General features: G+C 36.7%; 1 protein-coding gene across 1 annotated transcript in view; it reads left to right on the forward strand.

Moving 5' to 3' along the window:
* The first annotated feature begins 285 nt into the window (after positions 1 to 285).
* LOC106964083 (contactin-4-like) overlaps positions 286 to 14578 on the forward strand; it is a 38565-nt gene continuing 24272 nt past the window's right edge. Inside the window, exons 1-2 of the mRNA XM_015059341.1 lie at positions 286 to 317; positions 1097 to 1224. Coding sequence (XP_014914827.1) covers positions 286 to 317; positions 1097 to 1224 — 160 coding nt within the window. The remainder of the gene's footprint in view (positions 318 to 1096; positions 1225 to 14578) is intronic.

The following is a 14578-nucleotide window of genomic DNA, read 5'->3' on the forward strand; positions in this document are numbered from 1 at the left end:
TTTGCCGCAAGCTGCTTCAAATTTCTGAACATTATGACAATTGTTTGTCTAATCCAATCTTGGGTATTGGAACAGTTCCTAATCAAAGTTCTGATCAGATCCTTGATCCTGATTGTTTCTGTTTTATGAAAACTGCAGCACATTTCTTATTAGCACATCAAAACAGACTTACTCCTACAGCACCTCATTGTGTCAATCGATGACAAAAAGGTTATGAACTTTTTTCATTCATGCATAAATGAATGAAAAAAGTTCATATCTTTGTGTTTTATACTGTATGTGAAAATGCCGCAGGTGGTGAGTCCTGTGCTGTCACGGTATTTCCCTACATTTGAATATGCAGCTTTGTTTTCCTACAGTAATACACAAATGAATGTGGCATTTTCCAAACCGGTTACCATGGAAATGTTTTCATCCATATTAGTTTTGTGTTTGCGTGTTGACGGGAAAACAGAGATTTAGGGTCACACACATTACAGTCTTTGACAAATAATATATCCACATACTTACATGACATGATTCATCTTGTGTTTTATTAACTTTATTTATTTAAAGTTAATAAATAAAAACTACTATTTAAAGTAGTTCAAGTTATATATCTGAACCTCCTAGCACCATGTTTAACTCCTAACAGGAAGTCATGGTTGTTTTGAAGCTATTTGATTGGCTGACAGGTTTTAGCTTTGTGCTACACTGCCCCCTGTGGGTTTGGCATGTTAAAAAACAACATTCAAGGGGATTTTGTGGAAGTTCATGTGGATGAAAACTTTTCTGAAACTGATCTGATCTAATTTTTTTAAACAAAGTGGCGGAGATATTGGCTGCAGCTACGTGTGTATAAGGCCATTATGAAAAACACTGGCCAGTATTTTTGATGTTCCTGTTGCTCTCCTGTGGTTTTTCTCTGTTTTAGCTTTAAAAAAGATAACTGACCAGTTTTTCTGTCTTGAAAACCATCACGATGATTCACTGCGGCAATGGTTTGTCAATGATTTGCAGTGTTTTAGTGTATGGAAAAAATAATTTTAATCTCAAGCATAAATCTTACCAAGATAAATAACATTAATAGTACTAATATTCTCTTTTTTAACCACAGGGTCTCCATCCTGGACAATGGCAGCCTTCGGATATGGAACGTAACCAAACTGGACGCCGGCCTCTACACCTGCGTTGCAAGAAACCAGTTTGGAGTGGCGAGCAGCACAGGAAGTGTTACAGTAAAAGGTATTTCCGTGTCCCTCCATTTGATCACCGTCTCTCTTTTTCAGCCCGTTCAACAGAGACCCTGACCCTGCCAAGGAGTAGACACGTGTTTGAAATGAATGTTTTCTTAGCTTTTGGCAGCGAGTGGACCCGCACCATGTTTCGTTTCAGCTGTTTGAAAAACTAAACCAAAGTGTTTGAAAGGATAAATAAAAAATGACCAGAGCTGAATGAAGCATCCAGTCACTGCCCTCTGATAAAGCACGAAGGGAGAATGACTTTTTTTTCTTTCTTTCTCTCCTCCCCCGCACCTCCGTGTCGTCGTTACTGGGTGAGACACAGACGCATCGGCTGCTGTTTGTGTTTGTGGAGATGCTGAAGCGGTTCAGCTCCCTGCCTCGGCGCCTCTGGCTCTGTCAGAGGATATGCGGTGTGAGGAAGTCCTTGTGCCTTTTGATCATCTGGGCGGTGGATTGCATTTCTGCTCCGGTGTTATGGTGTTATGACTTATTACACTTCATTAAAAATGAATGTGAGCCGGGTATAGAGTGCAGCGCGTTGGGCGGTTTTATTCGGTGCACGTGGCTGTTTTTCATGTCCTATTTCCACAGGGGGAAGGTGTTCTGGCCTCCTTGGCTTCCTGGGGGACTTGCTGACTTATTCGCTGAACTGTACCCTCACTGTGACCCTATTTGCACGGTTCACTTGTGTTATTGTTATTTCTTCTGTGTTGACCTTCCTTGTTGGCAGGCTTGCGTAGATTTATGGAATTATTGATCTTCAGTATATTGGCCTCGAGGAGGAAAGACCAGGCTTTCACATTCAGAAAGGTTTTTGTATAGATTTTCACGAGGAAACTGTTTGGTGATAATGACGTTCTATAATTTACAATGTCATGAAAACGTTTAAGAATTTTATTAATTTGATTTACAAGTGAAGTTTTTATGTGTTGTATTTATTCCCCAAGATCACAGAAGGATTTATTTAAAGCATTTATTTTTAATCATTTTGACAACTTACGTTGAAAAAAACTCAAGACTTGAATTACATAAGACCAACAAAGAGAGGATTTTAAATACAGAAACCTTCTGTTAAAATAACCATTTAATATTTGTACTGTTAATTTTAATTCAGAAGAAGAATAATTAAAATCTTCTGCCCAGATTCCTCGATGACGTCATTGTATCAGCTGAGCCACAAACACAAACGCTTACAATCATAACAACATTGATTAGACGAACAAACTAATGAAGCTGACATCACACATAATAAAATCACAAACCGAAATCCAGTCCAATATTTACGTCACTACACAGACATCGACACACAAAGACAAACTTACGGGGAAGCATTTTACCGACGCACCGTTCCCCGAAGACAGCATCATGGGTAACCCCGGAGCGATCTGAAGTTAAGGTTCTGGGTCCTATACTTTTAAAGGAAAGGCGTGTTTTCCTTCTCTGCTGCATTCAGATTAGGGGACTGTCCTTAGCTAAGTTCATTTAAATCTAGTTGACCATGTTCCAGTAAAAGCTTGTTTTTTTAAGATCAAAGTAGTGTTATTTTCTTTTGAGTGGGGTGATGTTTTTTATTACCCTGTCCTGAGAGGAAGCTCTACTCTGGCGACAAGATCAGATTGTTTTTACAACTCCAGCTGTTAAAAACCCTATCAGCTCAGCCAAGGGTTAAACACACAAAGACTCCTATGTGGAGAGAGTTTTCGACCCCCTCGTGATGCCTGATCAGGTCACAGAAAAACTAGCTGTGTTTTAAATTATAGAGAACTAATATTTTAATTCAACTTAGTGTATTGTGTTTCAATAGAAATATCTTATATACGAGATTACGCTGACTGAACCATGGACATAATTTGGAGCCGAATTTTCTTATTTAAAACACTATTAATTTTGTCTAATATTTTTAACATATAATCAAGTCTAAAAAGTAGCATATTTTAAATTTATTTTCTTAACAGTAGCCTACCAATACATTCAAAGCATCTATTTTTCTAAAAAATAAATTTCTACACCAAACTTTTATTCTTACACCTTTTCATCACTATGCTGGAATACAGCACAGTAATCAGACAGCTTCCTTACGGCTAACCCTGCTTAAATGTTGCTGACCACCTGGTGAACAACTGTCAAGTCAACAGGCTCCTTGTGTGGTCCTACCATTTAGATAACAGTGCATTTCTAAACTTAAAAAAAGTATTTTATTGGTCCTCTGCAGTGGTTGGCACAGGTAACTAAAAAGTTAGTTACACTAGCCATAAAGCTATTAACTTTTGCTAAAGCTTTACACCAATGCGGTATTTAGCAGAAGCTAACGCTAAATGGCTAAAGCACCAACTTCAATTATGTTGCTATCCAGCATGTGTTAATAGCTGTGTTTCCATTACAAACTTTATCAATATCTGCCATGTGAACCAGGCATTAAAGAATTCATAACAGTGATAAGCAAAACGTCAACTGAACATTTACAAAGCAGCCAAATAAATTAGCGCTAATTTTGGAGAAACTAAGTGCGTTAAACATTTTCAAAGTTAGCAAAAGCACTAATTGAAAAATTAGCTCCAGTGCTAGCACATTACTGGATTAGCAGAAGTGGTCTAGCTTTTCATTAGCTCAAAGCTGCTTTGAAATAAACAGTTGAAATACACCATTCTGTATTTAATACATTCATGTTAGACAATTTTCTTTGTGAATATAATTGCTCAAATAAATTAACGTAACTGATATTCTGATTCACCTATTTTCTTTTGTAACAATAAATTCTTGCATGTTTCAGAGCGATCAAACTTGCCTTTTCATCTCTTGAGTTTTGTGACCAGGTTGCATGTTGTAGATATAAACCTGTAAACAGACTGTAAAATGCCCCCTTTTTTATTCTCCACCTGAGAGAACATGTCTGAGCATAACTGCACCTGAACATCCAGCTCTTATTGATTCTCCATCTTTAGGGAAAGGACATACAAAAGTCAAAGAAAAAAAAATCCATTAAAATGATTCCTAAAAAATTAAAAATCCCTGGCCTATATGCTTAAAATTGATGTAAGCTTTCCATCATTCTCTGGAGTAAAATGATTTTTTTCTATATAAAGTCAGAGCTTTCTTCTTGTGGGGTTTATGATTTTTGTTCCAAGGTTCAGTACATTTAATAGTCTTTCTTCTTCGGTCTATAAAATCCTGTGAAATGCAGTGTCAATACCACAGTAGCCTGCTATAATAGAACTTTTTTTTTCTCCAATTATCCACGTCGTTTCTATAAAAAGGTGTTTTTAATTGACTTCTCCCTACAAGCAAGCAAAAAAATAATAAACTTAAAAAATAATTTTATTTATGTCCATATGAATAACTCCAAGAAGAATATTGCACTTTGTATCTCTACATTAGTTCTTTTTACTGAAGAACACATCACATAATGGAATTTTAAATAAGTCCCAACTGGCACATTCTTCTGCAAATCACCATCAAGGCATGTTTCCATTTTCTGTTGAATTATAAAAGGTAAAATCCATCTATTATGAATGCTTAAAAGTCAGCAGCAGTTGAGGATTTTAAGAGCGCTCAGAGTGCATCATGCTGCTCATTTACATGGATGTCTGACAACAGAAATTTTCACAAGCCTTTACTCAATTGAGTTAACAGTGTAGAAATTGATCTGTATGAGTGCAACTTCGGTTTCTGGAGTTTATGTGACAGAGTAGCAAACAGCAAATAGATTGAACTTAAAGCAAGCTTTTTCAGTTACATTAACGTCTCAAGCTGTTCCTGCTCATACCATAGAAAATATGAATTTGATGGTTTTTAAATAAATCTGAAAAGTGCGGCATACATTGGTATTCAGACATATTTGACTGTTCTTTCCAAAATAACTGTCAGAATAGACGCAAAGTGTCTGTGAACATCAATTTTCAAGCATAACCTCTCAGATTCTGAAAGTATATTTAGCTCTTTGTAATTATGTGATCGTATAATATAAATCAACATACCCCAGCAATTTCTCACACTGATACATATTTGTGTTTATTCCAAATTTTCTGCAAAAATTGTCAACAATATTTTTGACAACTTAAGTGACTGCCAACAATCATCTGCAGGTGGCAGTATTTCTGACTTCCACTACACTGGAAGTAAGGTCACATCTGCAAGTTCGCAGCCAACTACAATCACTCCACTGCAAGTGTAAACTGTGTAGGCATCCACCTGAGAAATGTAGCGCGTGTGCTCCTTCACCTTCACGTACCTTCCTTCGGGTGGGGGCGCCAATTTATGTGTTCACATCCACCTGAATAATTTGTAGTTGTGACCCTGGGTAAGCCCCTTTAACATACAAGTTGTTATGGCAATCAAAGTAAAGGGGGTAAAAACAAATGGCATTTTTCTTTAGTACAAACTTTCAAAGTATAAATTTTTGATGAGACACTGTAGACTTTAACTGTTTTCTTTTGCCCTTCCTTAGACGTGAGTGAAAGCGGTTGATTCTGTCACCTCTTCTAAAGGTGGACGGCTGTTGTTGTCATCTTGCCGTAGCCAGTCATCCCGGTTATTCTCTCGTTCCTCCTGTAAAATGCGTCTTTTATTCGATGGCCTCGCCCGTTTCCTTCCAACCGCCGCATGTTAAAGACACTTTCTGCTGCCGATGTACAAATGTTTTCTTTATATGATCTGTCACAGCTCATATTGTTTGCTAGACGGGACGGGGTAATTTATACGCGCCACTTCATTGAGGATTGCAAACCTGTTTAGCGGGAGGGAATTTGTGTAGTGGGATCAGCCCTTATGGGAGATGACAGTAGTTTATTCAAATTGACTTTGGTGATATGAATGCCGGAGGGGAGGAAAAAAAGAAATACCTGTCAACAAATAGCGTTCGGTGTCTTCTTGTTGTGAATCAGCCACCTAGCAAAGCAGCGGCGGGGCAGATGAGCCCCGTTAATGTTGCCATTATCGCAACACTGGGGGGATATTAGCAGATTAATTGGTCTTGATTATGGATGTGCTCCCTGAATTTTGATCACAGCAGAGCGGAAGCTGTTGCAATTAAGACGGCTGCCGATCACTGCGTATGGCCAATGGAGTTCAGAAGTTGTGAGATCGCATCGCGTTCGCTTTTTGTTCACTCCTCTGGACCATGAAGGCAATTAATCTCCACAAGCGCCGTGACACATTGTGTTTGCAACTTACGTTAGAGAATATTCCTCGCTCTATCAGATCCTTGTTGCATTGTGTTCCAGCTGTATTCAAAGATCTAATCGCTTTCTAACCAGTAATATGGCTCCACAAAACTCTTTTTTTTTTGTTAAGCCGGCTGCCTCCAGCACCACCATGAGGTTTGTAAACAGGGCTTTTGAATCTGAACAGCAGAGAAATGATTCACAGGAAAGATCTCCTCTCAGGAGTATTTGTAATTGCTGCTTTACCTTATCATCCAGTGCTATGATCAGGTCAGATTTTTAATTTCTCATCAGTTTATGGACAATTACCTTCAAATAATGCTGCTCTCACCACCAGGCAAACTGGGGAAACGCTCCTGTGGGTCAGTGGCTCATCATCAGGTTTCTGACCAGGCAGGCGTCTGTCTACAGTCTTTCTCTCTGTCATGGTGTGTTTAGGAGTGTGCCGCATGTGTTTGCTCTGGCAGTTCACAGCATGCTGAAAACATAAATCCAGACAGACTGTTTTTGAACTGTTGAAGCCTTGGATGAAATGGCCACTCTGATTGTTTGCTTAACCGATAGGAACCACTTCTGGTGTTTCTTTTACTCTAATGAGGCTTGTTGAGCATCATTGAGTTCAGAGCCTGCATCACTTAGACAGATGGGCAAAAGTGTAGAGAAAACTGGATCAAATATGAAAGCAATGAGTACGCTGTAGCAAACAGCTGTAGATACTACATCTACAATTATGTTCAACATTCATAAAGGGCATGAATTTTATATCAGCTTTGATCTTTTAGACTTCATATAAAGTTTTTGAACACACTTTTCAACCATTTTTAAAGGCAAGAATAATTTTCCAAACCAATTGCCTCATAAGAATCAAGAACTCCAACATATAAAAACAAATTAAGTTGCATTGTATGATTTAAGTATTGCAAACCAAAAATAACTTGATCGATTTTGTTTAGTTTTACATAAACTAAATAGCAAAGACAACTTGACATTCTAAGTTATAAGCAAATAAGCTATTTGATCAAGACTTTTTCATGGTAAATATTCCTAAACTGATTTGAAGAGATTCTCAGTAAACGTCTTTGTTTTTGCCTCCATCACCAACAACAGCATTATGTTTGTTGACCAGAGGAAGAGCTAAGTGTGCTACACTGCAGCATTCAGTCGATTTTTATAACCATAGAATTTAGTTCACAAATTTTGAATCTTGACATTTCGATAACTCAGACATTATACTTGAGTTATAGAACTCAAATATAATGTACTGTGGATGTTTTGTGGATGCAAAACATCCACAGTACTATTAGGAAAAATGTGCTTCTAGCAAGATGTACAGAAAAAAATATTTTATGGCCATCAGCAAAGTCCTGGTAAACATCTACCCAGCTTTTAAATGCACTGCGCATATTTTCAGTACAGTTAAAAATATGTGCAATGCATATTTTTAACTATTTAAAAATAGAGTTAAAAATAGTATGTTAGTATGTTATGTTATGTTATGTTATGTTATGTTATGTTATGTTATGTGACTGAACATAGCATACTAAGTTATGTTCAGTCCCATAACTTAGTATACGCTGCCTGTCCATTCCAAAACCAGTTTTGGTCAGCATCTTTGAAATTACTTTGCCTACCTTGAACATGGATAATTCTTTGGTTCCTCCTGGTTGTCCAAACCAATTTGCTTTCTTTGGAGGATAATGATTTGGGTCAGATGGTTGAAACTTGGACACAGTTAGTTCTTCAAAAGGACAATGCTTTAAAACACCCATCAAAACTGTTTTTGAAGGTTTTTTGGTTTCTCCAGACGAAAGCTGAATCCTTCTGAAAGTTTATAGATTATCCTTCAAAGTTGGGCCGATTCCAGAAAACCACCCGATTTACACACAGTAAGTCATGCTATTTTATCCTAGAAGACGGTGCAAATATCTGACTAAAATTATGACAGAAGCTCGTCAATAGCTATAGAAACTTGCCATTAGCAAGTTAGTTTCTCTCTGACTTGCTAAAGGCCATTTACTCGTACTAACAGGGTTTATGTACATATTAGAACATGTGTGTGTCATTTGCTGTAACTTAGCCACATTTGAAAATAAATCTAGTAAAGTCTTCATTTTGTGCAAAGTGAATTTTATAATTGTGGGTTGTACACACCCACACACACACACATGTTTCTCAGTGAAATGGCCCTGCTTGTTGCTGTTTGCTCCCTTTTTGTTTCTTGAAGACATCAGACCGAAGATGCTTTGATTAGTTTACACACTGATCCCTTTCATGGATTAGAAAAACAACCCAAGCGCCACGCCGTTCGATAACGGCTCAATACTAAATTCAAGCTCTTGCCTTCCAAGCGTACCCTGTCATCCATGTTGAATGGCAGCAACGATGTGAAATTAATGCGATGTGGGATTCCTGACAGCTACATAGAAAAATAATGAGCAGCCATCTGTCAGTAATCACCAGCAGGTTGGTACAGATGTGGCACTGAACACTCAGTGACTACAGTACAGGAAGGGTCTTGTATCTATCTGCAGAGCAGTGTTGAAGACAAGGGTTTTTTTTCTAGTGACATCTCGTCCTGAGAAGTCCTTTGATTGGATTTGGAGAAAACGAGTGGGGATCAGAAACAGGTGAACATGTGTTGCACTAGACTGCAGACTAAACGAGGGAAATAAAAACCTGAATGCCTTATTTTTCTTCTAATATTCACATTTTTGCTTAGAGATGAAATGATAACACCAAGGAATGTAAGTATCCGTTGTTACCAAGGTGATGCCAAATTATTGCAGTGGATTACCTTGAAATAGATGTTTTGAACTTCAGCCTCCACTCTGCTGTCAGATGCAGCTGAACCTTTGAAGAAAAAGCTTTTAACTTGTCAGCGAAACTGTTTTTTTTTTAGTTTGTCTTCAACCTGGATACAATAGCATGAATGTTAGTTTAAAGGACTTAGCAGCCCATCATGGCTTTGACTTGGCCAAGCCCTTGTCATTCCATTATTATGACCTCAAACCACTTTCCCAGTAGGAGGAAACTATGGGGCCTTTTCCCATTTTGTTATGTTTTGAGCACAAACTTCAAAACATTTTATGTGGCTTCTGTGATAAAAATACAGATGTTCTAAATGTTTGTTAGAGAATACGATGGAGACCAGTGGACTCAGAAGGATAAATTTAATTTAAAGAGGAGTTTTGTTGCAAAACTACATTCCACAAAGTAGTTCAGATGTCCACTGTAACTAATAAAGAACCTTATGGAAATTGACAACCTTTAAATAACGTACTTTTCATTTAGGCTACATTTCTGTATTAAATAACTTTTTTTTTATTGGTTTGTTGTAATATTCTAATTTTACATGGCATGTTTTTATTAACTGTAGAGGAAAAATCACAATTAACAGAAGTAGTCTTTCTGTTAATTGAAAGACTAACAGAAAGTTAGTCTTTCAGATACGGCTCTGATTCAAGCCGTATCACATTCATGTAAACATCAAGTGCGACTAGGGTCTTCCACTTTAGAGCTTTGTCGTGTTATGCATTGGTTTGAATCCAGTCTCCTTCACCAAATAAGTTTGTCAGATGTTTGTATCATTTAGTTACACCTTATAGAAATGTAGTTAATCTATATAAGGTGTTTCTATTAGTAAAGTTCATCAAATAAATATAGACTTTTCAATAACATCCTAATTTTTTATTGAATGTGTCTGCATCTAAAGGCCCCACAAATCTGGTCTTTATGGTTAAATGACAAGAAGAAATACATTTTGGAAGAAATTTAAAATGTCTTCCAGTTCCAGTGTTAAATGTTCTGTAGAATTTAAAGTTTATGAATCTTGGAGAATGTGTTTGTGCATTATTATGCCATTATCATTACATTGCTTGAAAATGTTATAAAAACAACAATATTATCGTTTATCGCAATATTTTCAGGGACGATTTATTGTCCAAGGAAATTTGTTATCATGTCAGACCTTGTTAAGACTTAAACATGGACGTTCATTGAGTCTCTCCATCCAATCAAAATGACTTTGAGTTTATCAGTGCAGAACTGATGGAGACATACCCAAAAGATGTGAATGGAGTTAGTGGAGCGGAATACAAATGCATAAGACAATTTTTAGACGTTAGTTGTAAAAGTTCCCCCTTTTTTCCCATGCACCTTTTTCTTCACATCTCTTTGTGTTGGTTTATCACAGAAAATCACAGTAGAACACACAGTGTGACAAAATGGGGAATGCAACTCTAGGTGTGTAAATACATTTTCTGAGTCACTGTACATGCTGTGGTTGCCCATAAGAGTAATGCATTACAGCTGCAGTCCATTAGAACAGAGGAGTATTATTCATAAGGCATTGTGGTGAAACGGCCCACATGAGGCCTGTCAGTGCATCTCAATATGGAGCTAGGAGTCACTATGTAACAGTTAGCTGGCACTGTTTGCCGTTCAATCCTTATTTATTGTTCAGCCGTTTCTCTGAGCGTCCCCACTGTGACCCAGTTTCAGAAAGTCATCGGCTTTAGAATAGCACCGAGCTCCGATTCAAGCCGTATCTCATTCATGTAAACATCAAGTGTGACTAGGGTCTTCCGCTTTAGAGTTTTGTCGTGTTATGTATTGGTTTGAATCCAGTCTCCTTCACCAAATAAGTTTGTCAGCTGTTTGTATCAACATCAATACCTTCTATCTGATTATTGTTCAGAACTCTTGAAGCAGAAATGGGATTTTCTGCCTGACTCCTGGCAGAGGTATATTCTCTGCCAGGTATGGGAAAAGCTTGAAATGTAGGTTTATAGGTTTCTGGAAATTAAACAGAAAATAGGTACATCCTAACCTGAGGAAGAAATTAAACGCTAGGTATTGGACATCAATCGAATGGAAAAATTTATATGGAAATATGAAAATATTCTAAGCAATTCTGAATACAGTTTTTCATTTCACCATATGCTGTAACGTTCATTACCACTTGGGGTCTGGTTCAGTTAGGTCCATTTAAACAATTCTAACTCAAACATAATTCAAATGATAGAGTCTGTAACTCTATCATCTATGCTGTATTATTCTACAAAAAAGTTTCTTACTATATATCCTATAGTAAGAAACTGTAGTAAAAAAATTATATAGTAAGAAATTATAGAATCTATAGTAAGAAATTCTGTTGTTTCTTACTTTAATTCTCAGTAAGAAACAACAAAGTTTCTTACTATAGATTCAAGTTTTCTCACTATAGATTCTATAGTAAGAAACTTTGTGGTAGAAGGATACAAAACTTTTAAAACATTTTAAAGAAATGTAAAACTTAAAAGATTTCTATCTTGTTAAAACCAAAATAGGTTCTCTTTTAAATCGGAATGATTGCAATTGTAGAACAGTCACAACTCACAGTTGTTTGAGTGACATCTAGAAGAAATGGAGTGAGAAGATTGAGTCAGCGGTAACACAGTAATTCATATTAGTCTGCTAAGGTAAATATTTTTATATCTTGTTGAGAAATTTTCTCATTATAAGATGCTGCTTCTGAATTGTTTCCTTCCTCAGGCAGCATAACTCTTCAGTACTTAATAAATACTTTGTTTTTTGTGAAATACTGCCCCGGAACTCTATTCTTCATTGCCCAGTTGTGTTTTCATTGCTTTTACACGTTACCACTGGATAGTCAAGTGTCTTTGAGAACTGCTTCTAGCACTAGTGCTAGCTACCTGGGCTAGCTAGGTGAGAAAATGTGAAACAAGGAGTGATTTTACAAAGTACAGCACAACAAACCTCTCCAAAATCTCTTACATGTAGAACTGTTTGTTACAGTAATGCTAACATTAGAGCTATTGATTCATTTGAATTTAACATGCTTTTAATACACACTGTTTAATTTCCAAAATGTTGTGTGCTTTAATATTGCTAGTATGCAATGTCCGACCTTTGGACCATTTTCTTTTGTCTTTTATCAACTCACCTGAGCTTAATGCTTATGGGTCATTAAGACGCGTCTAATTCACTAATGCTAATTTGGTAGAATAACTTATTTTATCACGCTGTGATAAACAGTTGTACTACGCTGACAACATGCTAGCTAATCTTAAAACAGCAAGATAACAGAGAGAGTTTAAAAGCCGACCGGCTCCTGCTGCAGTCAAGTTGCATCTGCTGTGCTTACAAAGAAATAATCTCTATAGTTGGATCCGATTGTGGTTTGTCGAGGACTGGTCAGGTGAAATGTAGCAGCCCGTGTTTGACCCGCCTTAGCGCTGTCCTCAGGTGCCACCCAGTCTGTCACAGTGCATTAACGCCCCCTGTCCTGTCTGGTCCTGACCCTGCTAAGTGAATGGGTCGCTATCCCCTCGTTTACAGTGGCAGCAGGGGTAACACTTTATTTGAAGGGGGTTGAATAAGACTGACATGACACTGTCATAAACATGACATAACACCTGTCATGAACATCAATAAGCCTTCATGAATATTTATGACTGTTGTCATAAAGCGTCATTCGGTAAATTATGACACTTAATATGAAGTTGACATTATTCAAAATGTCTTTGTTATGACAACTTGACATTAACCAAGAAATCATTACTGACATGAATTTGTTATAAAAGTATTACTGATTGCACTTTAAAAATTAGGTAACTTTATGTTATTAAAGGTAAAGTTTAAACAGTAATTATTTCTTAGTTAATGTCAAGTTGTTATAACAAAGACATTTTGAATAATGTCAACTTTGTATTAAAAGTGTCATAATTTACCAAATGACGCTTTATGACAACAGTCATAAATATTCATGAACACTTATTGATGTTTATGACAGGTGTTATGTCATGTTTAGAAAGTGTCATGACATTCTTATTCAAATAAAGTGTTACCGCAGCAGGTAACAAGGCATTATACAAGACAGGAATGAATCAAATTACGCTCATCAGCCTAACCAGCCTGGGTTGTGCATGTAATATGTCACAATGATGACGGTGGAGGATAGTAAGCAGGGGAATTTCTACTGTCATTGTCAGAGTGAATCCCTGGAGGTTGTGAAAGAATACACACTTTGGAAGTCAACATGGAAAGAGTCAGTGTTATGAATTATACTAGGCTATTAACGTACTTGGTATTCAGTGTTTTCAAGTAGTATTGTGAAAGTGTCCTAAAGTTTTTTTTACATTATGTTAAAACCAGAAACTTCAGTGTAGTTGTTTGTGATTTTATGTGATAGGATAAAACAAATTAGCTAACGACTAGACAAATGAAAGAAGAATCATACATGGTTTATTTTTGTTGTTGTAAATAAAGCCAGAGTTAATATTTTTACTGAAGTCACCACTGATGGGGTTCTTAGTGTACATCTCCAGTTTTGTCACTTTCACTTGGCAAAATTGCTTCAAGATTAGATAAATCTTTTAAGTCTTGCCACAGATTCCCAATTAGATTTACAGTAGGCCTGGACTATTTTATTTCTTCTTCTTAGCAACTTTCTAACACACAAATGTGCTTTGATCTAACCTATTGCAACGTGATTTTCTTACAGGATTACCCTTCTTTTACCTCCATCAATCTTCCTGTTAACTCTCTACCTGCTAGGCTGTTCTGCTGAAGAGGAGGATCACCACAGCATGACACTGCCAACCTCATGTGCCGCTATGTCAGGGAGCAGCAACCTTCACAACTCCAAGTGTCTTATTTTGCTTTTGGTCCAGCACAATATGACTCTTTAAACTTAAGCCGCTTGTTCTTGTAATGCCTACTGAAGAAATTTTTAGATTTTTCAGTTAATGAAAAATTATTTTTGTTTTAAGATTTAATTTGAGCTGGACAATAAATCAATAAATTATTGGGATGGACACATGATCAATATCAGTAGAAAATACGTCCAATAGAACTCCAATCCAGAACTGCACAGCATTCTGGGGGATGTAGGCAGAGGAGAGGCTTTAGCTGGTTCATTTCTCAAGGTCAGCTAAGCAAGGTTGATGGCATCAACTAACAGCACAGAGTGAAAAAAGAGTAAAACAGCTGGAGAGGAAGCTGGAGAGGTCACATGACCAGATTGGTGGTATTTCAGACATTTAAAACAAAACCGCACAGCATTCTGTGATAATAATAACTATAAATAAATAAATAAATAAATAAATGATATATATATATATATATATATATATATATATATATATATATATATATATATATATATATATATATATATAAAAATTAAATATATAT

This window comes from Poecilia latipinna, unplaced genomic scaffold, assembly GCF_001443285.1.
Source record: "Poecilia latipinna isolate Pla-1442-1.1 unplaced genomic scaffold, P_latipinna-1.0 Scaffold1621, whole genome shotgun sequence".
Classification (NCBI taxonomy): Eukaryota; Metazoa; Chordata; class Actinopteri; order Cyprinodontiformes; family Poeciliidae; genus Poecilia; species Poecilia latipinna.